At 32.1% G+C, this 22,546-nt stretch overlaps 2 protein-coding genes and 1 long non-coding RNA gene across 10 annotated transcripts; 1 reads left to right on the top strand and 2 right to left on the bottom strand.

The window, feature by feature from the left end:
* The first annotated feature begins 675 nt into the window (after positions 1-675).
* Positions 676-7,795, top strand: LOC144573269 (uncharacterized). 6 transcript variants are annotated; one of them, XM_078323005.1, is made up of 12 exons: positions 676-1,012; positions 1,721-1,789; positions 2,753-2,839; positions 2,931-2,977; positions 3,502-3,559; positions 3,669-3,785; positions 3,983-4,093; positions 4,407-4,466; positions 5,250-5,467; positions 6,642-6,757; positions 7,182-7,376; positions 7,592-7,795. In XM_078323005.1, the coding sequence occupies exons 1-10, from the start codon at positions 877-879 to the stop codon at positions 6,702-6,704; spliced, it is 966 nt and encodes a 321-aa protein (XP_078179131.1). In that variant the 5' UTR covers positions 676-876; the 3' UTR covers positions 6,705-6,757; positions 7,182-7,376; positions 7,592-7,795. The 6 variants fall into 6 exon arrangements, with proteins under 6 accessions (XP_078179131.1, XP_078179130.1, XP_078179129.1 ...); XM_078323004.1 differs by having other exon boundaries at positions 679-1,012; positions 6,661-6,757; XM_078323003.1 differs by having other exon boundaries at positions 684-1,012; positions 6,658-6,757.
* A 352-nt stretch (positions 7,796-8,147) lies between these two features.
* Positions 8,148-8,940, bottom strand: LOC144573626 (CASP-like protein 1E1). The gene is made up of 2 exons (XM_078323404.1): positions 8,729-8,940; positions 8,148-8,612 (listed from the first exon to the last, which is right to left on the bottom strand). The coding sequence occupies exons 1-2, from the start codon at positions 8,938-8,940 to the stop codon at positions 8,282-8,284; spliced, it is 543 nt and encodes a 180-aa protein (XP_078179530.1). The 3' UTR covers positions 8,148-8,281.
* A 2,349-nt stretch (positions 8,941-11,289) lies between these two features.
* On the bottom strand, positions 11,290-14,824 carry LOC144573551 (uncharacterized). Of its 3 annotated transcripts, XR_013518024.1 has the most exons (4): positions 14,488-14,802; positions 14,333-14,412; positions 13,434-13,723; positions 11,290-12,233 (listed from the first exon to the last, which is right to left on the bottom strand). It is a non-coding gene; the product is annotated as an uncharacterized LOC144573551 (long non-coding RNA). The 3 variants fall into 3 exon arrangements; XR_013518025.1 differs by having other exon boundaries at positions 11,290-13,742; positions 14,488-14,824; XR_013518023.1 differs by having other exon boundaries at positions 11,290-13,723.
* Positions 14,825-22,546: the final 7,722 nt, after the last annotated feature.

Below are 22,546 nucleotides of genomic sequence, written 5' to 3'. Positions count from 1 at the left end.
ATTGTAATGAATATTTATTTTATATTTGTTAGGCGTACCTTTATTTTAAGCATGATATTGTTCTATTTATTGCTTCTTCATTTTTTCAACCCAATATAGCGACATTTAACACATAACTTAATACTGTTTTGATGTTATTTTCAAAAACCAAAATAAATAAAACATAATAAATATTACTAGACAATTAAAAAAACACAAGTTTCTAAATCAAACTATTTAAAACTTGTTAGAAAAAAAAGGGCCACATTCCTAGATGAGGCTCCCATTCTGGGTCCGCATCTATCGGATGCAGCCCTCAGGAAGAGAGTCCGTATCTAGAGAATGCGGTCAGAATAAATTTATAATTCCCACCAAAACAGTGGTCTTTTGGTTTATTTTTTATTTTTTATAATGGTAACTTTAAAAATTTCGGTACTTAATTGGTACCTCTATAATACCTAATTAATTCCTATGACATTGTAAACGTTTCAAAATTCATTATTGGCCGACGAACTTTGATACACATCGTAAATTTTAATACGCCAACATCAATTTAAATGGATGCAAGAAATATTTAGAAATTGAAATATGTATTAAAAGGAACTGGAGATGTCCAGCGTGGGCGTGGAGTCCTCTCTTTCAATTTCATTTCATTTGATTTCACTGGATAGTTCTCCAAAAATAAGTGCGGGGGTTGGAGTTGGACTCGATAGTCTCAATTTCATTAATTTCACTGGATAGATAGTTGATCGATCCCATCCCGTGCCGGAGAGGAGACCCGAGAGGAGAGGAGAGGAGAGGAGAGGAGAGGTGAGGAGAGGTGAGGAGAGGAGAGGAGACCCGAGGAGACATCCCCTTCCTGAAATCGGGACCCATAAGATGTGACCACTAGTATGCATGGATAAAGAGAGATCCCTTCCTTCTCCTATCCCTAATCCTATCCTCCTCAAATTCAAATTCCAGAAAGGAAGGAGAAGATACAAAACCAAAATAACAGCTCTGATCCACGCACGCATCACGCATCTATCTATAAAGGTTCATCGCATCTTGCACAGTATACTTGATAGATTAGATTATATTAGATTAGATTGCATGTTCTTTTTGTTGCTTCATTACATTAGCTCTCACAATATCTAACACTTTAAGGAGTTAATTTAAGGAAAATATGCAATAGTATATGCTTTGCAATAATTGCATTATTTTTCTGGTATATAGGAGCTTCAGTCTCCATTTTATTTTTTTTATTTTTTTTTGCACTGGGCTTGACTGATGTTGCTATCAGGTTGTCCCATTTCGCCATAATTGTTACCAATTAATCCGTAACTACACCTAAATTGAAAAAAAATTCAGCCTGAATTAAGTTTTAACTGTGTAATTGAGCACAAGTTGGCTCAATTTTGCATATTTGTTGTGAAATCAAACCTATAATCAACCCAGAAACTTTCCACCAACCTATAATCAAATCTATTATAAAAAAAAAAAAAAAACCTGAAACAAAGACACGAAGGGACCATGGGTTCTTACTGTGTAGTTACTATTCTGGCCAGTGTAATATTTTTAATGTGGTACAAAACCTGACCAAAATGTTAAATTAGATCCTATTTCATTCTTTATTGTTTCGCATATTTGAATTAGTGCTAAACCATATGAAGTTGTCATCAATTTCATATCTCACGTTCTTCAGTTCTTTACCGTACAATCTGTTTATTTAACCATGATATAATGGTTTGATCTAAATTTAGGTTGTTCTGTGAAAATGGTGTGCATGCTTGGTCATTGGAGAATGGCTTCTGTTGTGAAACTCCTAAAGGTCGAGAATTATTCAGATGTTACAACTGGTACTTGTTATTACTATTTTATAATGACTAATATTTTTGTAGTCAGCTTCATTGTCATTTTATGATTTCTGTTTTTACTTGTTAAATAACTGGTAAAAGGCAACTATCTTTCTACTTCAATTTTAACTAGATACTAAGGTGGGATTCACACGTCCCTGATCTAACCAATCATATCACCCCTATACAACATAAATTGATTAAAAAGCTTAGCCTGACAAGCTCAAATGCATCATGGAAAGAACTAAACTATAATTCCAGAGTACATTTTAAAGCCAAGTTTAATAAATAAATGAAGGCATATTTCATCCCCCTTGTACACACCAAGGATATGGCTTCTCCTCCCTCTTTGAAAAAAAGCTGGGTCTCTGCTCCTCAATTTTCGCCTGTATATCTTAATTTTCTATGAGATCAAATCTCAAATTTCGTAATTAGATCTACTAAGGGAAGATGAGAAGAAAGACGTTCTTTCTCCATTTTTTGCCTGCTCTTTGCTGCCCACAACTTAATGAAAGTTTGCATTATCCTATTTGTTTTAGAGAAAGGATGGTGCAAGAACTTCAATAATAATGTACAAGAAAGAATCTCAACATTGAATAGTAATGCTATACCTATCAGGTCCAGTACTAGGATTTACCACAGGTGGAGCTGGCAGTGTATTTTTAGCATTTTCCTTTTTTATTTCCCTGCTTATTTGGTGCAAACTCTCACTTTTCTAGTACTACCTAAAAAAGCAAAAGTAAGAGACACACAGAATAAATTGGAAAATATATAAAGAATTCTATAAAACGAGAATAAAATAAAATAAGGATCAAAGAGCCCTTGCATAAGATTGCTTGTTTTAATTCAGTTTGTGTGGCTGTTGGAATAGATTAGTGAGGCTTAATTAATGTAGTGCTTGAAGTTGACACTGACAGTTAATCTTTATGTTCTATCAGAAGAAATCAATGACGAGAAGACTGCCACTCAGTTATTACGCAAGGGATTTCTTGATGCCGATGAGGCAAATTTACTGGAGGAAGAAGGTAGGCATCCCTTGAATATTTCTTCAATGATAAAATGCTACAGCTGGAGCTTACTGCTAATAATGTACTTTCGGTGGCATCTACATTGCAGATATGCATGTGTTTGGGTGTAAACCAATGGCTGATCCTTTGCACCTGGTAAATTGATTGCACTGACTCGAGAACTTGGCACCATATTTTTTCTTGATATGTCATCTGTAATTCTTTGTGGGTATTTTCTGAAATAGCCCCCCAATATTTTAGTATATTTGCAACACAGATCTCATATTGCATTTGCAAAGATTTATAACATTTCACATACTTGCTAATGCACCCCACATTTTGATATATTTTCTCTAAACTGTTGGAAACTTTGCCCCTAAATGTTCTCATTGTTAATCCTAAGCCCAATGAACTAAAGCCAATCAAATATAGATGCTAGCTTTCAAGTTCTTGCGAGAAAAGTAAGAATATTGGTTCAATTGGCATTGCTTTCAATTTTTTTTTTTTTAACGTTATTGTTGTCATCTAAATTACTTCATTCAACACTTATATAGCTTTTGTTACTGGCAAATAGGGCCCCTTAGTTGATTGCAGAAGTATGATCAATGACTGATTATTTTTGCAAAGAAAATTATCTTCATGTCTTACTTTGATGATAAATGTTCATACTTATTTTGAAGGTTTGCTGTAATTGTTGTAAGAAGCCAGTCAGAGCTAGTCAGTACACAACTCATGCAGGTATTTTGTGCCTCTGCATGTATTGGTCGGGTTTTTACATTCCCGCATAAGTTCAAATGCTTTCTTCATTGTACTACTGCATCTTAACATCCTATTGATAATATTTCAGAGAGGTGTAATCCATTGACCTTTAAGAGAGATTCTCCTAGTGGCATCAACAATGAAGTTAAAGCTAAGAAACCTCCTAGGAAGGGGAAAAAAGCATCCGAAAGAACTACTAGTGGCAGTATCCTCTTATGTATTTATTGAGTTTAGTGCTGAGATCCAACATTATAAAAAATATTAAAAAACTGAGAAAGACCCTAGGAGAAAAGATGAAAAAGAAGAAAATGGACCTATGTGATATTAATATGCCATGTGGATAGTTATGATACTTTGACATATTTAAGTATGAAATACTTGCGGAATCTTAATAACCTATAGATCAAAATGCAAGCATTGGTGTAAAAGCAAAAAAAGAGATAGCAGATGAGATTTGTGTGTCTGGTCTGGCAATGGGTGTGGAGAATAGCTTGTCTTCTGTTTCAGGTCGAGGTTGGTATTTACTGTTGTTGTATTTTTTTCTCTAGCTCAAGCATAAATTGTGGAATTTGCTTGTGTTATTGATTTTTCATTTTTGAGACAGTAACACAAACAGTACCTATCACATGGTCAAAGACAATAGTTTTCTTTTGCATATGCACTGTTCTTAGTAGATCTGTTCAAATTCTTCTATCTTCATAGAATATGAAACCCGAATATGCAATAAGGAATTTCAAGGCACCTTTTGGCTTCATTTTCTTGACTAATACTTCTGTTTTTCTTCTTCTTCTTCTTTTTTTTTTTTTTTAATCTTATTTGCTTTTAGGATCCACAGTGACCATGCATGAGCCTGATGACATCAAGTTTTCTTCAACTTCTTCAAGAGGTGCAAATTGTTTAATCTATAGAAAACCCAAAATAAACATGATTCGACCTGAAGTACTATATTGTATAGAAAATTTCTGATACTTACAGCACTGTTATGTGGTCTTATCCAGTTCTACTGTCCATGACAAAGTTTACTGGTCTTACTAATAATGTACTACATTGCTATAGCAACCTAACTTTGGCCAGGTCATCGATCTCCCGGAATAACGATAAATCTGGTGCATGTCTTTGCAAGTGAATTATTTAAGGCTGCAATCTCTGAATTGACCTGGCCTGACCTGAACTGACCTAGCATGTATAGGACTGACAAAAAGGTGTGGTGTGTTGAGTCCAGGTCCAGCTTTCTTGATCTGCTGTTGGGTCAGGCTGGTTTGGTGGGTCATGACATTGACCAACCTGTCCCATTCAACTGTGCTGTCACGTGATGGAGGAGTAAATATGGGAAAGCGAGGGTCCTGCCATGTATGGAAGTGGTGAAATAAAGGGAGTCCTGTTTATTTCAAGAGTGGGAGACCAATCTCAACACCTTAGGCTTAAACATGAACCATCTGGTTGACTGGTTCATTTAAAACTTAGATGATAAATAATAAAAATAAAATAAATAATAAATAGAAACATTGTTTCTCACCTACATTACACTTCTCAAATTGTCATCAAGAATTGTCATATTAATTTCACTTTATTATGTGCAATTTACTGTAATTATTTCATCATAATTTATCTCTGAAAAACCAGGGAATCACACTTCCTCTCCTTTATACTGTGTTGTTATGCATTACAGGTGTGCCACATCCTTTGGCAACAAAAATATATCATTGTCAAAGAAATTCTCAACTCCGGTTTGAACTCAGCCAGATTTACTATGGAGCCTGTGAAGACGGATATCGTGGTAACTGTCCCAACTTAGCCTCAATAGAGAATGGAGTGGTGAATCCACATGCTACGCCATGTATCAATTCCCTACATGGGGCAGAGAACAATAGTTTTGTTCGAACAAAGGTGAGCAGTATTTACCATATTCTTGTCCCTTTTTACTCTGTTTGTATTGTGTATGCAAATAAGACCAAAAACTTTGTGTCCATTCATATATATTGTATTTATTGTGGTATTTCAAAATCACTGCAAATCTGTTCTAGTAGGAACTTCATAGATTCTCTCACTTGGACATTTTTACTCCTAAAGTGAGCAATATCTGGTGAATATGGTTTGATCTCTAATGATATTAACCTCTTTTTTCTTCTTAGATTATGTCTGAATCAAATAGTCAAAAGAAGGTTTTAATGTTGGTCCTAGTTTTATCTCAAAGCTATGAGTTGACTTTTTCCTCCTTTTTCTAATACTATTTGTAGGACTTCTTGTATTATAAAAGAGGAGGGATCAATGCCTCCATCATGCCTCCATTTTTAAAACGTTAATAACTCAAAATTTAAATCATAGATGTGAAAATAAAACCATTAGATGTGATTTATGTTATTTTCTCCATGTGCTCATAAAATATTATCGCATTTCGATTTTGTTTATATGTTAATAATAAGTTGAAAAATCAACGGCTATAAATTATCCACATTAGTACATTTTTTCATAGCATTTGATGACAACCAACAAAGTTGAGATGTCATAATTTTTTACCTGTGCATAAGATAAAATGATGTAGATCATATCCAACGGTTTTATTTTGGCTTGTAAATTTTAAATTTTGAGTTAATGAAGTTTTTAACTAAATTTTAAATTTTGAGTTACTGAAGTTTTTAAAAATGGAGGCATGATGGAGGCACAAAGAAATGGAGACATTCGAACCCTCATTATAAAATTGCTTTGTTAAATCCGATGTAAACTGATATCGATTTGACACCCTTTCATAACAATTAAGTTTTTTTTTTTTTCTTATCCTTCTATATTAGTAAATTGTCTATCAAATTTTATAAGTTAGGGTGCTTAATGCATCTATAATGTGGGTATAATTTGCTAGAAACAATTTTTCCTGAAAGCTATTTCAAAACTCTGTACTCTGGATGCTCCATTATTTCACATGTTTCATGGATTTAGATTGAATGAATTGAGTTATAGCATGTTATTCCACATAAAAAGCTGTACTTTTGACCAACACCTCTTTTTTCCTGAAAAATCTCTATTTTGTCACTCAAACCATTTTTTGAATCATGCACGATTGAAGTTTTCAAATATTTCAGCAGTCGAGATCATTTCAAAAGGAAGCTCACGTGCCTCAAGCAGTTAACGGAAAACAAAATTCAACATACCACTCAACCAACCCCTATTGGGAAAATTCAGGTGATCCTTTTAGACTATTCTTTGTTTTATTATAAATTGTGTATGGTGTTTTATCATAGCGGCTTTGGAGATCTTTGTTTCTTACCCTCCTTTATTTTTAGCATTGTTTTTCCATTCAGGAAGTTTTTATTGTATAAAATATCAAGTGGATAATTGAATTGGTCGGTTTAAAGTTTGTTTGGTTTGTTAACTGGGGCATGGAGTTAATATGTAATGTTAAGGATAATTTGGTCAGTTCCGTGCAACTTCATTATCCTTTACGACCTTAAGCTAAAGTGTAACATCCCCCAAATAGATTGTAGACTAGGTTAGGTACCTTGGGTTTGTTCTTATGTGCTGGCAGTTTAAATTTAACAGCATATTAGCTGCCTAGACCAACAGGTGCAAATTTGACTAGTAATTTTTTCATTTACTTCCAAAACAGTAAAACAGGTCAATGGAAGCTGCCCATGATTAATTCAATAGACAGTCTCAATCCGAAGTTTACTCCGTTAACATTTATTTTCCTTTTACATTTCTTATTTTTTATACACCTTTTGACTATTGACTTTGGGGGAGTTCAAGATAACACATTTCTCATTGTCATTTTTGGATTGAGCTGCTACGAGAAACCGCAAAGGTATTGCCATTTGTTTAGATTGCTTCTTTCTTTATCTAAAAGGGTTCATTTCTTCTTAACTACGTAAATATCAAATCAGGTGAACATTACTGTACAAAAGAAATGGTGAAAACTGAGTATAAAAGATTTTATAAAAATTAAAATAAGAGTAGCAATTTTATTTACTTCCAGTTTATATAAACTGTTTGCTTTATTTAATAAAATTATTTATGCAGGTATTTAACAGCTTGTTCTGGATCCTTTCTGATAGCTTTGTAGCAACCCAGACACCAGCCCATGTTTATATAACATTTTAGATGTATACGCTGGATGCTTGATTATAACAATGTTAAGAACAAATGTTTCTTAATTCTATTTTGTGAAGTAGCTGAAAGTAATTGACAGAACCTTTAATCGCATAGGCATTAAAGTTGCTATCATCTGTGTATATTTATTTGTTCAAAATTCTCTAATTAGTATGGTAACTCATTCTTGGGTTGCGTTAATATTGTGATCAACACAAGCAGGAAGCTTGTTCTAACAGAAATGAATAGAGATGAATGGAAATGCAGGCGGCATGCAGCTACTGATATAATATTATAATGTACCTGCGAAAATTAAAAACAATTTACGAACCATTTTCGGTTTGTTATTAGTATGGACTATGGATGCATTCGTGAAGGAAAATTTTGATTTTAGTTTGATTTAATTTTGATCATCTCTTTCCATAAACCCAGAAAAAGTTATCAACTTTGCATGTATTATAAAACGAATGTTATTCACTACAAGTTGTAAAGAAAATAAGAAATATTCAAATTATTGATTACAAGCCCTTCAAATGCACAACTATATCCCTGTATTACAAAGCTCAATTTGTAATTATGAACTAATATGTAAGAAAGCTTTAAATATGAATGAAACTAAAGTCACTTTTGATTGGCAACAAGAGCAAATGCAACAAGCAGCAAATAAACTACTCCAGCAAACATGGACAACACAATAGAGGCTTTGACACTGCCACAAAACTTGGCAAGCACACTGCAAATTTGGTTCCATCCTGTGTTTTGTTGCCCAATGTCTGAAATGATAGACACTGCCGCTGCGGCTCCATTGCACGAGAATAACAATACAACCATAATGAGATCGCCAATAGAGAGATGCATAGCAATCCTGCCAGAAAAACGCCTATTTGCAAGCGATAACACGAGGGATGCGATGGAGTAGAGGAGCACAATCACATTGGCAATAATGAAATATCTAAATGAAGGAATATATTGAAGAGAAGAAATTAAGTTGTGAAGGAATATGCATGTCCAATTAATTGTACATATACAAAATGAATTTGCATATATATATATATATAATGGTCTTACACATATGCCGTAAATTGGGTGGACTTGATAATTCCAATATCAATCGTTTCGTTGGCAACACCAAGAACTATAGCTGCAATGAATGTCAAGAGAATTGCAACCAAACGAAGAATGCAATTGACTAAGATACCCTTATTAGAATTGTAACTCCTACTCGTTGTTCCGGGGGCTACATGAACTTCACCCATTTCATTTCTAGTTTGAGCCTCCATTTTGAATTGTAAAGAGTAAGAGAAAGTGGAACTGAAGATATATAAGAGAAGAGAGAGGTTGTATGTTAATGTTTATATCGATCGAGGTTTGGTTTAATTAATGGGGAAGGGAACAATCTTAGCTTGTTGTATTTAACAAGAAAGGGAGATATACTTTCCATGGCACTCAAATGTGCTTCAATTTAACCCACAAGAAACGTATTTAACTGTAGCCTGGCCTTATCAAACGGAAAGAGTAGTGAGGCTATGGTACTATGCATAACGGATATTGGGTGTACTATCACTGGCGGATCCAAGAAGAGTCAGGGGTCTATTCCTGGATTCAAAATTTCTTTTAGATCCATTGGTATTTTCATTGATATTTTATACTTGTGTCTATCTCTTGATAGATATAATGTCTACTCTTAAATTTAATTTAAGGTCCGTAGAAAAAATTTGTATGGAAAAGAAAGTCAGTCTAGATTGATTCGCATAAAAGAAAGAAAAAAAAAAAAGACACGGTCCAATTAGTTATTCTACTGAGAAGAATCGTTGATTTGTTAAGAGAAGAAAAATGTCCGCTACTAAGGATATAAATATGTACCCTGCTATCGCTAGTCAAGTCGTAATTTGGATCATGTGTCGTGTCATGCCGTAACTAAATTTGGAAGGATGGTCATTGCACGTGAATAGTCACAAGTCACAACACATTAGTCATACAATGACCACACATGATGTGTCCAAACATGACCGGTCATGTTTGTCATGTTTAACTATTTTATTCATAATTTAGGTTAGTTTATTTAAGATTCACCATTCGTCAATCAAAGATCTAACGGTCCTAATTATACGTGACCATGCATGCGTCATGCCGTGACCAAATCTTTTGCGTGATGTGCCTTGCCGTGCCAAATTTTCAAGAGATGGTCACATCACGTGGATGGTCACGGCATGTAATCGGTACACATGCCGTGACAGAACCATGTGGTCGTGCGTGACTTTTTTAAATTCCTATCCACTCTTCTGCTCTAATTTGCCAGGAGGAAAAAAAAAATACTTTTATCAATATTTTGTGTCTAAACCCTGATCAAAATCCTAGATCTATCCATGTGTACTATGGAACATTATTTTTGAAAATCAAAACTTAAGCGGTCAACATGAACAGTTCAACATAATCTTTATATTTTAAAATATATTTGCAAATCAAATTATATATATATATATATATATATGTATAGAGGTTGGCTAAGATCAAAGTGGTAGTTCCTGAGCTTTGGTGCTACCAATTCGTTTTTCATTTTTCAAAGTTCAAAACGTCGATCCGAACTGTTCAAGTTGTTCTCCATACTAAATTGTGTTTGGAGACCAAATTTTACATTTTTCTGAATTTTTTACTATTTATTAAGCTACTTTGAAAATCGCTGATCCAACGGTGGCTTAACAAAACAGTAAAATAAGAAGCCACCGTTGGATCAGCTATTTTCAAAGTGGCTTAATAAATAGTAAACAAATTCAGAAAAATATAAAATTTGGTCTCCAAGCACAATTTAATATGGAGAACAACTTGAACGGTTCGGATCGACGTTTTGAACTTTGAAAATGAAAAAACGAATTGGTAGCACCAAAGCTCGTGAACTACCACTTTGATCTTAGCCAACCTCTATATATATATATATAGGATTTGGCTAATATGCTATGGGTTGCATAGAAGCCTCCCGTGCTACGGCTCAATATTCGAGTTTTCAAAATTCTAACGGTCGATCTGAACCGTTCATCTTGTTCTCCATATTAATATGTGTTTGGAGACCAAATTTTATATTTTTTGGAAATTTTTTACTATTTTTTTAGATTTATTGAATATCGCTGTTTTTTATGGTCCAGATTTGTCTGAAAATTGCTGTTTTGCTGTGAACAGTAAAAAAACAGTAAAATTTTCTGGACCATCAGATTAGCGACTTTCAAAATTGCTTAATAAATAGTAAAAAAATTCCAAAAAATGTAAAATTTGGTCTCCAAGCACATTTCAATATGGAGAACAACATGAACGGTTCGGATCAACGTTTTGAACTTAAAAATCACAAAATATGAGCGTGAAGTAAAATAGTCGCTTTACTTTGCAACTCACCGTAGCCCATATATATATATATATATATATATATATATATATATATATATATATATATATACTAGTCAAGTGTCCGTGCGTTGCAACGGATATTGTAATATTATTTTGATCACTTTCTTTATATGTGATTAATTTTTATTTAATTTCTTCATCATATATTAGTCAATAATAAGAGCAAATAATAACTATAGAGCTTGATAATATATTAGTTGTCTTCACTTAGTAATTCATATTAGTGGAGATAATTAATTGTAAATAATTACGAAATAAAATATCAAAACATTTCTACTATGACACTGATCAATTATTATATGACATTTTTAATAAGACTATCAATTGCCTCCTCCCTTCCAAAATTACTAATAATATGAATAAAAATTATATGTAATTAAGCACAAATTTTATGTAACATTCATGAAATATAAATGTTGCAATGAGCATGAGCCTTGCCAAGTGCCTTGACATGAGCATCTACCAACTTTTCCTGACCGATCCTTGCTAAGTGCCTTGACATGAGCATCTACCAGATCTGTAACATCAATGTAATCTCTGATACCGGTACCATTTGGAGTGTTAAAATCAGTTCCTCGAACCTATATTCAACATTAAATCGACTCAATAGCATTTGTAAATTACAAAAAAAATATAATAATAAAAGGATGTCATGTAGAGAGGCATATATAAAAGGTACTTTTGCAAAGAATGACATTTACTTTCATATTTCAAATAGATCCAACATTTGTCATTTTTGCACCCCATGTTATGAGATATCACAAAATTCCATACTATAAGGCCAGTGCGATCAAAATATATAACATGACAAATTTCAAAAGGAAGCAAAAATAATTCAAAAAGAAAAATATTGGGTTCAAACTTCAACAGAACAAGTTATGAAGAGATCCGGTTGAGCTAATATTGAAAGTTTAAGTACAATTTAATAAAGTGAAGTTTGATGTAAACCTTATTGTTGATGGTATTCGGTTATAATTGCAAATTTTGGAAATGTTAAGTGTTATTAAAAAGTTCAGTAAAATATGAGACACACCAACTAAAATATTACTGTAGTCCAGGAATAGTTCCTAAAGCTGCTTCGAAGCATGCAGCAGAGATGCGACTGTGCTCTCCTAATTCAGGTCTTGGGGCCTCACCCAACCTCCCCTCTGGATCCGACCCAATAACATTAAAGTATCTAAATAAAAATAATTAGAGATATATCATCACATATATATAGACAACCAAGTATTAGGCCTTCCATTAGTTCTCAAATAAAAAAACATGTTCTCTCAACACAAACTGTGCAATTATGGCTCAATCAGGACTTAATTCAGTATCAGTCTTATCCTTGACATGAAAATTTTAATGAGAGGCAATCTCTAATTGAACTCTCAGTAAGGGTTTCATGAGGAGCCAATACCTGAAGTAGCTCTAAGATATAATTGAGCAATAGAAAGCCTTAGATGAGCTACATTTGGAATGGTTTAACTAAGATTTGTTACATATGCATCTCAAGTTCTCCACCCCCAATTGCAGATCTTGACCAAATTTACAATATACACGAAGAAAGTTTTAACCTAACAAAAAAAAAGTGCATGGACCAAAGTTTTGAGTACCGAATACTGGACCGAATCACCTTACCCTGAATACTGGACCGAATCACCTTACTCGAGCTTATTCTTCTGGCCGAAGTTTTGAGTACTGGAAAAAAAAACTGACATTCTGAAGCTAAATGGTACAGTGCAGAACCAACTGTTATACCAGTAATCCCATTCTGTTGTTCTTGAAAGACAGTATGGTGGTACTGTTTAAATAGAAAGATTTCTAAGTGTGCTGAACAGAAGGATTTCTGCTGGTCAGTTCTTGTGTGCCAGTGTTTAAATTTTTGAAATATGAGATTCAAACCTCTGGCATTTATTGTAGAAAATTCAGAAAATTATGAAACTTGTTTCTAAATGTTCATGTAACTGTCTAGTATACACCTGTAAAAGAACATCGCTTAATTTCGAGTTTTTATTGGGTTTTGGTTCTGGTTTGTGACAGAAGGTTATTTCAGTACAACTTTACACCAGTGATATTAACCTAACATTATTTAGCCTATGTTCAACTTAATGTCTGATGCATTATTTAGCCTATGTTATAATTCAGACTAATGAGCTACACATTGGATCAATTTTATAAAGTGTGAACCTAATATTATATTCATAGAATGTGAAAGAATTGAGAAACTGGCAAGCAGTTTTATAAATGGGATATGCAAGAAAATAACTATGGCAAGCGAGTATAAGGTCTATAGTGCATGGTCGATGCTGGCTAATGAGGGAACCACGCACTTAAAAACGTGTACATATGAAAGCTGAAATTAATTGAATTCATCTTTATTGACGTTATATACCTCTTCTCCGATATGCATATTTTGAAGTTTTAGCTCCAAAAGATGCAATTAGAAGATGGCGGAAGCTTGTGTTGAACCGTGACCGTCAGTCCGTCACCGGATGTGAAATACATTTTATACTCTACCAACAAGCCCGAGCTAAAAGTGTTTTCTGTGTAGTAACTGATGTTGCATGGGCAGGACTGCTTATCAGCCTTACAACTGGGCCCCAATTGGCAGAGCTTGTGACTGCACGGCAGGTCGCGGCTGGTGCTCGACTCGTCCGGGTTGTACATTCCCATGTCCTTATCCTGCATAATGGATGAGCACCTGTGAAATTCAATTATTTGAAATAAGTGCTGACTGTACTTGAGAAAGAATATTTGACATTAGCGTACCAAACTTCTGTGGTACCAGATAAGCATCGCTTTAAAATATTTATGTTAAGAAAGCAAATAAATTATATGACCTCAGATTCGCACCATACATAATTCTTACAATAGTTTATTAATAAAATTCTTCGAGAATATATTGGTTTTAGTTTATTTTACTACTGCTTAATCATTGAAATTCGGTGTTGTGACCTTTTGACCCAACTTCTAATTTTCAGAATGTCTCTAGACTGTCTTAGATAAGATGACTAAATTTAATTTCTGATTTGTAAATCGACAGTTAATTTTTACTTAAAGAGCAACTGTCTTAAAATAACAAGATCTAAATCGAAAAATTTGCTAGAAGTAACTTTTGTTACTTAAGCAACAAAAAAAATAACAAAGAAAACAAGTTCACTTAAAGACCAAAAAAGCTATTGGTTTTAGGGTTTTTCAGCGAACATCCCAGAGCAAGGAAAGCAAATTGCACAAAATTGTACAAGAAAAAAATTGAGGTTAAAAGAAAAAAAAAAGATAGGGTTAAATTACCTCCGGTTCCGCCGTCTGCCTCAGTCGCTCTCGTTGACCTTTTCACCTCGCACAAAACCGTATAGCAAGGCAAAATCTATCTGTGATTTGAGAGAAGATTGATTTTGAGGTACATATAGAGAAAGTCGGTCAAATTGAACTTGGATCGAGATTACCTGTGGATCTCGAATCCATGATGGAAGGGATATCAAAGGAGCCGCGTCGGAAAGGAGAGAGAGGTCGGAACTATGGATTTCGGTATTTTGAAAGGAGAGGAGTGTAAAGGAGAGGTCGGAAAGAAGAGGTCAGAACTGTAGATTTCGGTATTTTGAAAGGAGAGGAGCCGCGTCGGAACTGTGGATTTTGGTATTTTGAAAGGAAAAAGGGTTGAATCCTTCGCTAGGTCGGTTCCCTTCGAGAAGGAGAGAAAGAAAAAGAGAAAAAAAGAAGAGGAGACTAACGCATTATCTGCATCGGGAAGAGAAGAAGGAAAGCGCGTTCCGCGCACAGCAACCGAGAAAAAAAATGAAAAGTATGTGGCGATTATAATGACTCAGATATGTGTTGTGTTGAAACGGGTATGTTTTTAGTTAAATTTAGACTTTTACACGTTTGATACTACAAAATAGATGCATAAAATCGAAATTAGTAACTAAAGGCTGAGATTGATATTTATTTTGATGAGTGGCTGAGATCTCTTGAATGAACGGCTCAGATCTTGTTTGAACAGATAGAGGATTGGATCCCAAAAATATATGCATGATATTAGTAGTTCTGATGATCTGATGATATATATATAGGGCACGGCTAAATTGCTGCCGACAGCATTTCTGCCGGCAGCAATTTAGCCGGGCCCTATACACACACACACACACACAGGGAGAGAGTGACTAATATGCATTCGGTAGCATATGGGCCGATATGTATACGGTCCAAATTTGAAATTTTAAAATTCAAAAAGTCGATCTGAACCGTTCATCTTGTTCTCCATATTAATATGTGCTTGGAGACCAAATTTTACATTTTTCTGAATTTTTTTACTATTTATTAAGCCACTTTGAAAATTGTTGATCCAATGGTGGCTTAACAAAACAGTAAAATCAGCCGCCACTGTTGGATCAGCAATTTTCAAAGTGGCTTAATAAATCGTAAAAAAATTCAGAACAATGTAAAATTTGGTCTCCAAGCACATATTAATATGGAGAACAAGATGAACGGTTCAGATCATCTTTTTGAATTTTGAAATTTTAAATTTGAACTGTATGTATATCGACCCATATGCTACCGAATGCATATTAGTCACACTCTCTCTCTATATATATATCTTAAAAAGATTACTATTTTTTAGTTAAATTGAAAATCACTACTTTTTAATGTTCTATAATTTTTATATCAAATCATTTTTCATTTATCTAAAAAAGAGTAAAAAATTCTAAATAATACAAAATTTGATCTACAAGTACATTTTTATATGGAGATTGTGTTGAATAATTAAGATCGACTATTTGAATTTTGAAAATAAAAATATTAGTTTCTAATATAGATCAATACGCACTATACACTCTCTCACTCAAACATAAAATAGCAGAAAATTGTTAGAGGAAAATTTATGAAATTTTGGATAATAATAAAATTTGAACTTCTATTACCGGTTTGGAAGCGTCACCAAAGCAACTAATATTGTTTTAATTTTGAGGCACGATCATTTTTTGTTTGAATGAGATTAAATAAAAGAATAATTATATGAATCCTCTCAGTCTCATCCTCCCATCATTCCCTATCTCTTAAACATATTTTAGAGGTAAATTTTTTTTTTTTCAATGTCGTCCACATTTTTCACAATTTATGAGGAATTTTGTGAATCTGAAACCACAGACGTATTCTACGCAATTTTATCTTTCAAATGAGATCCATGATGATATACTTTCGAGCTCATCATCACACAAGTATTTATACCTCATCGTGCAAGTATTTATACCTATACTTATAAGTATTTATCCCCAATCGTGGACTCCGCATCTCCGCATCATTCCCCCATCTCTTAAACTGATTTTAACTTTCATAAACTAACTTAACTAACTAGTTTAATTAAATTTATTCAAAACACTATGATCTTCCAAGTTTAATTAAATTCATATGTATAAATACTTGAAAGTGTTATGAATAAATTATTAATGTGGATGTCCATAACTCCCAACATTCATTCTCCACTACCCCCACTACTATTGGAATTCATATCCCACAACTATTGGAATTCATTTTCTCATTTATTCTTGTAATTAATTTAGATGGTTTTTCATTCACAATTTGTGGCCTATAAATAGAGCCTTTGTAATATTGTATTGTACATATATGAGAAATGTATGAATAAAGAGTTTGTCATCCTTTTTCTCTCTATCTTGTTTATTCTTCTTTATGCTTGTTCATCTTTATTTTATAACACGTTATCAGCACGAGAGCTCTACTAGTTGAAGATTCGAGGTAATTTTAATAAATTTTATTTCAATTTTATTTATATAAATAATACTTCCTAGTAATTGCTAAATGAAATAAGTTATCAATTTATTTATATTTATTTTGAGATGTTTAGTATAATTAATAAAATTTTACATGAAGTGCATTTTTTTTTAATTTAATCTTCCCGAAGAAGATTTAAAAGAAAAATAACTAACATCTTGAAGAAATATTGTATAGTGGTTCATATTTTTTTGCTTCAATAATTGAATCTTCTTGAAGAAGATTTCAAAAGATATTAATAAAATCTTTCTGAAGAAGATTTAAAGAAAAATTATATGATGCAAAAATTTAACATGATGTTCATATCTCAATAATTTAATTTTCTTGAAGAAGATTTCAAAAGATATTAAGGTCTTCTTGAAGAAAATTTATGTGGCTCACAAAAATTAATATGAGAAAAATTCAATATATCTTCTTGAAGAAGATTTCAATAAGGTTTATATGATGTGAATTTTTTTGATGTAATCTTCCCGAAGAAGATTTAAGAAATATTCCGAGTTTATATATTATCTTTTACATTACATTATGTTAATGAAATGGCCCGAAGCCATATGAATATAAATTATGTTAATGAAATTGGCCCGAAGCTATTTCATCAATTTTATCAATTGACCTGAAGTTCAATTATTAAAGCCACATGTCTTGTTCTGGTTGAACAAAATAATAATTACACCCGAAGTGAAAAATAATATGATGGACAAACTATTAAATATGGACGTGGTAATGAATAAAAAGCGCATCGCTCCACTAGAAATGAAAAAAAATGAACAAAAAGAATTACCACTAGAAGTGGAGAAATAATTAGAAAGTGAAGAGAATGACAAATAAGAAAATTCATGCTATTATTGGTCATGTACCTGTCGTACACCAACGTACATGTAGTACGTCGAAACATTATATTGAACTATTATGGACAAACTCGATTTAGTCAAATGATTTGACGTTATTTGAATGATGAAAAAGAGATATATAAAATAGGTAATGTTTATGAAAAATTGAGCCCTCACCGTTTGAAAAAAAAATAGTATATCAAACTTATACAAAATTATTTGACAAGAGAGGATTTACTTTAAAAGATCATTTAATTTTCTATTAATACAATGCCTTAAAGAAGCTTATCTGTTTCATTAGATGTACTACATTATATTTCTTGCTAAGGTGGAATTTTAATTTTTATCTTTTATGTTGTTACGAAAAATTGTAAGATAAAAAATGAATTAATACTTATTTATTATTTATGTTGATTATAGTGCATAGAAAAAAAAATGTAAGATAAAATTTGCTTATTTGTGTTAATTTTTTTTTAAAAAAAATACTACTTATATATTCTTTTTATTATTTATTATTGTTGAAGTGGTATTTATTTATTTATTTTTATAAAAAATATATTCTTTTAAAAAAATATAAATGAATAATGACATTAATAAGGAAGATATATGTCTCATAGTGCAACAATTCATTTCCATCTTAATATAATAATAATAATAATAATAATAATAATAAAACTTTTTCTTATTTAGTAATGCAAGAATCAAATATTAGTATTATTTTGGTAGTACAAAAATTGATTGAAAGATCCAGAAGAGCTATTTTGTTGTTACATGTAGAAACACAAATTTATATTGATGATGTATTATATTCTTGTAAGTCTCAAATGTATTTGTGTATTTGTTAAGCTTTAAAATATCCGTCGAAATTAATATCATGTTGAGATAACTAATGAAAAAATATTGAATATTTGGAAAACAATGCATATTGAAAACAAATTGCATATGTTTTTCCTCTGACTTATACTACACATATATTAGTACAATTAAAGCACATGTTATTGTAAACCAGAAGTTTACATACAATAATATGTTTATAGTTTGGCATGACCGGTTGGACCATTCCGGATCAATAATAATGCAAAAAATAATAGATAATTAATGTGAACATTCATCGAAAAACTAGAAAATTCTTTAATCTGATGATTTTTTTTGTTGATTTTATATCTAGAACGTATATAATGTGATATTTGTGGAACATTATATCCATCATGTGAACCATTTGAATATTTTATGATTTTAATTAATGTATATTTATTATCAACAAGATGGTTATATGTATATTTATTATCAAATCGCAACCTGGTGTTTGTGAGATTGATTGCTCAATTGATTTGATTAAATAGCATAATTTTATGATTATTCAATTATGAAAATATGTCTAGACAATGTCGGAATTAATATTGAACATCCCGTCGATGTTCATATGATATTTTACATGCAACAAAACTAATTCGCATCATGCCAACTAGCTATTATAAAGCTTCCCCTTATTGGTTTTTGGTCACATACCTAATATTTGCCATATAATAATTTTTGAATGTGCGGTATATGTTCTAATTGCCGCACCATAGCGCAATAAAATGGAATATCAAAGAAAGTTGAGAATTTAAATTGAATTTGAATCTCCGTATATAATATAGTATCTAGAACCATTGATGAGAGATTTATTCATGGCTAATTTTGCCGATTGTGATTTTGTTGATTAAAAATTCCCAACCTTAGGGGGATAAAACTATCAGCTGGAAAAAAATATATTAGTATGAATTATCATTGTCTTATTTTGATCCTCGTACTAAAGAATGTGAACTAAATGTTCAAAAGATAATTCATTTGCAAATGTTAGTGAATCAATTGCCAGACACATTCACAGACTCAAAGAAAGTGACCAAATCACATGTACCAGCTGCTAATGCTCCAATTAAAGTCGGTGTCCCTGTTGGACAGACTAATTATAACACACATGAAGCGTGGAAAAGCAATCGGTTCCAAAGATTAAAAATATAAAATCCTCGAAAAAAAGAAGCAAAGAATGAAAATGGTCAAATCGAGGATATGATAATTTCAGATAAAGCTCCAAAAGAGAATCAAATTTATAAATAATATTGGAGTTCCAGCAGAAACTCAGGTATCTGAAATTCATGAAAATAAAGAGATCTCGATAAATTATATCATGAATGAAATAAGATGGAACCAAGATGAAATTGATATCAATAATATTTTTATATATAATATAGCGCTAAATATAACAAATATTGAGGATCATGACTAGAAGTCTATTAAAGAATGTCGACAAATAAATAATTGGCCAAAAATATAAAGGTGCAATTGTGGCAGAGTTAAACTCCTTTGAAAAATGAAAAGTTTTTGGGCCTGTAGTTCCAATACCTGAATGTGTAGAACCAATATGATATAAATGAGTATTTATGCGAAAAAAAGAAATGAGAAATGTGAAATGTGAAATTGTAAGATATAAAGCACGGCTTGTTGCCTAAGATTTTTCGCAAAGATATAGAATTGATTATGATCAAACATACTCACCTGTGGTGGATGCAACAACTTTTCGGTATATAATTAGTCTAGCAGTTCATGAAGGAGTTGATTTGCGCCTAATGAATGTTGTTACAGCCTATTTAAATGGCTCGCTTGATAATGATATTTATATGAAAATCTCTGAAAGATTTAAGATGCCTGAAGCATGTAATTTAGATTCTCGAGAACATTATTTAGTTAAATTGAATAAATTTTTATATCGATTAAAGTAATATGGACGCATATGCTATAATCGTTTAAGTGAATATTTATTGAAACATGGATATAAGAATGATACGACATGTCCATATATTTTCATGAAAAGATATAAAAATGATTTTGTTATAATTGTAGTTTATGTTGACTATCTAAGTATCATCGGAACTTCTGAAGAGCTTCCAAAAGTAATAAATTATTTAGAGGAAAATTTTGAGATGAAAGATCTTGGAAAAACAAAATTTTGCATTGAATTGCAAATAGAACATTTTAAAATGATATTTTTATGCATCAAGAAAATTATATTGCAAGAGTGTTGAAATAATTTTATATGGATAAATAACATCCATTAAGCACTCCGATGGTTATAAGATCATTAGATGTGAATAAAGATCATTTTAGACCTTGAGAAAATGATAAAAAAACTATTTGGTCCTGAAGTACCATGCCTTAGTGCAATATGAGCACTTATGTATCTTAATGAATATACAATACATGATATATCATTTACTGTAAATTTATTAGCAAGATATAGTTCTTCTCCAACGCGAAGATATTGACATATAATTAAACATATACTTCGCTACCTATGAAAAAATTTAGCAATACACAAAAGCAAGACTCGTATGTGTTTGGTTAAGATCTGTGATTCAACACATTTGTCAGGCATGTAGCTTGTTTTTTAGAGAAATGATCCTGAAAATCATATATGAATATAATATTGTATGTATTGCTCAATGAAAGGAATGATACATTAAAAGAGATAGAACAAAACATATTTCACCAAAATTCTTTTTCACACATGATCTTCAAAAGAATAATGTTATTATGTAACATTACTTGAAATATGGAAATATAATTAATAACTGAAAGAGTTCTGCAAAACGTCTGGAATAAATTTTCATGAAACATAAAAAAATAAAAAAGAATTAAGAATTCCAAATCCTTAAAATAAGGAATATATATATATATATATATATATATATATATATATAGAGAGAGAGAGAGAGAGAGAGAGAGAGATAGGCTAATGTGCTTCCATAAGCACTTGGTCCGAAGTGCTGCCATCCCATTTTCGATTTTTCAAAATCCAAACAGTCGATCCGAACCGTTCATCTTGTTCTCCATATTAATATCTGCTTGGAGACCAAATTTTACATTTTTTGGAATTTTTTTGCTATATATTAAGCCACTTTGAAAATCGCTGATCCAACGGTGAACCCCTGATTTTACTGTTTGGCAAGCCACCGTTGGATCAGCGATTTTCAAAGTGGCTTAATAAATAGCAAAAAAATTCCAAAAATGGTAAAATTTGGTCTCCAAGCAGATATTAATATGGAGAACAAGATGAACGGTTCGGATCGACTGTTTGGATTTTGAAAAATCGAAAATGGGGTGGCAGCACTTCGGGCCAAGTGCTTATGGAAGCACATTAGCCTATCTCTCTCTCTCTCTCTCTCTCTCTCTATATATATATATATATATATATATATAGAGTTAGGCTGGGGTGCTATGGATAGCATAGTGGCCTCTATGCTACGGCTCAATATTCGAGTTTTCAAAATCCAAACGGTCGATCCGAACCGTTCATCTTATTCTCCATATTAATATCTGCTTGGAGACCAAATTTTACATTTTTCTGAATTTTTTTACTATTTATTAAGTATTTTACAAAATTGTTGATCCAACGGTGGCTGCACAAAATAGTAAAACCGTTGGATTAGCGATTTTCAAAGTGGCTTAATAAATAGTAAAAAAATTCAGAAAATTATAAAATTTGGTCTCCAATCAGATATTAAGATGGAGAATAAGATGAACGGTTCGGATCGACCGTTTGGATTTTGAAAACTCGAATATTGAGCCGTAGCATAGATGCCACTATGCTATCCATAGCACCCCAGCCTAACTAACTATATATATATATATATATATATATAGAGGTTGGCTAAGATCAAAGTGGTAGTTCCTGAGCTTTGGTGCTACCAATTCGTTTTTAAATTTTTAAATTTCAAAATGTCGATCCGAACCGTTCAAGTTGTTCTCCATATTAAATTGTGCTTGGATACCAAATTTTACATTTTTCTGATTTTTTTTTACTATTTATTAAGCCACTTTGAAAACAGCGGATCTAACGGTGGCTTCT

Source organism: Carex rostrata, chromosome 21, assembly GCF_964058835.1.
Source record: "Carex rostrata chromosome 21, lpCarRost1.2, whole genome shotgun sequence".
NCBI lineage: Eukaryota > Viridiplantae > Streptophyta > Magnoliopsida > Poales > Cyperaceae > Carex > Carex rostrata.
Note: the sequence above shows the minus strand (reverse complement) of the source record. Positions and strands in the feature narration are given on the sequence as shown.

Bases quoted from the DNA above. Each gene is read 5' to 3' on its own strand.
- LOC144573269 (XM_078323003.1), top strand. From the start codon at position 877: ATGGATAAAGAGAGATCCCTTCCTTCTCCTATCCCTAATCCTATCCTC. The intron at 3,786-3,982 runs GTATCCTCTTAT...AATAACCTATAG, and splicing joins CGAAAGAACTACTAGTGGCA to ATCAAAATGCAAGCATTGGT. The intron at 5,468-6,657 runs GTGAGCAGTATT...CAAATATTTCAG, and splicing joins ATAGTTTTGTTCGAACAAAG to CAGTCGAGATCATTTCAAAA.
- LOC144573626 (XM_078323404.1), bottom strand. From the start codon at position 8,940: ATGGAGGCTCAAACTAGAAATGAAATGGGTGAAGTTCATGTAGCCCCC. The intron at 8,613-8,728 runs GTAAGACCATTA...TCCTTCATTTAG, and splicing joins ACCCAATTTACGGCATATGT to ATATTTCATTATTGCCAATG.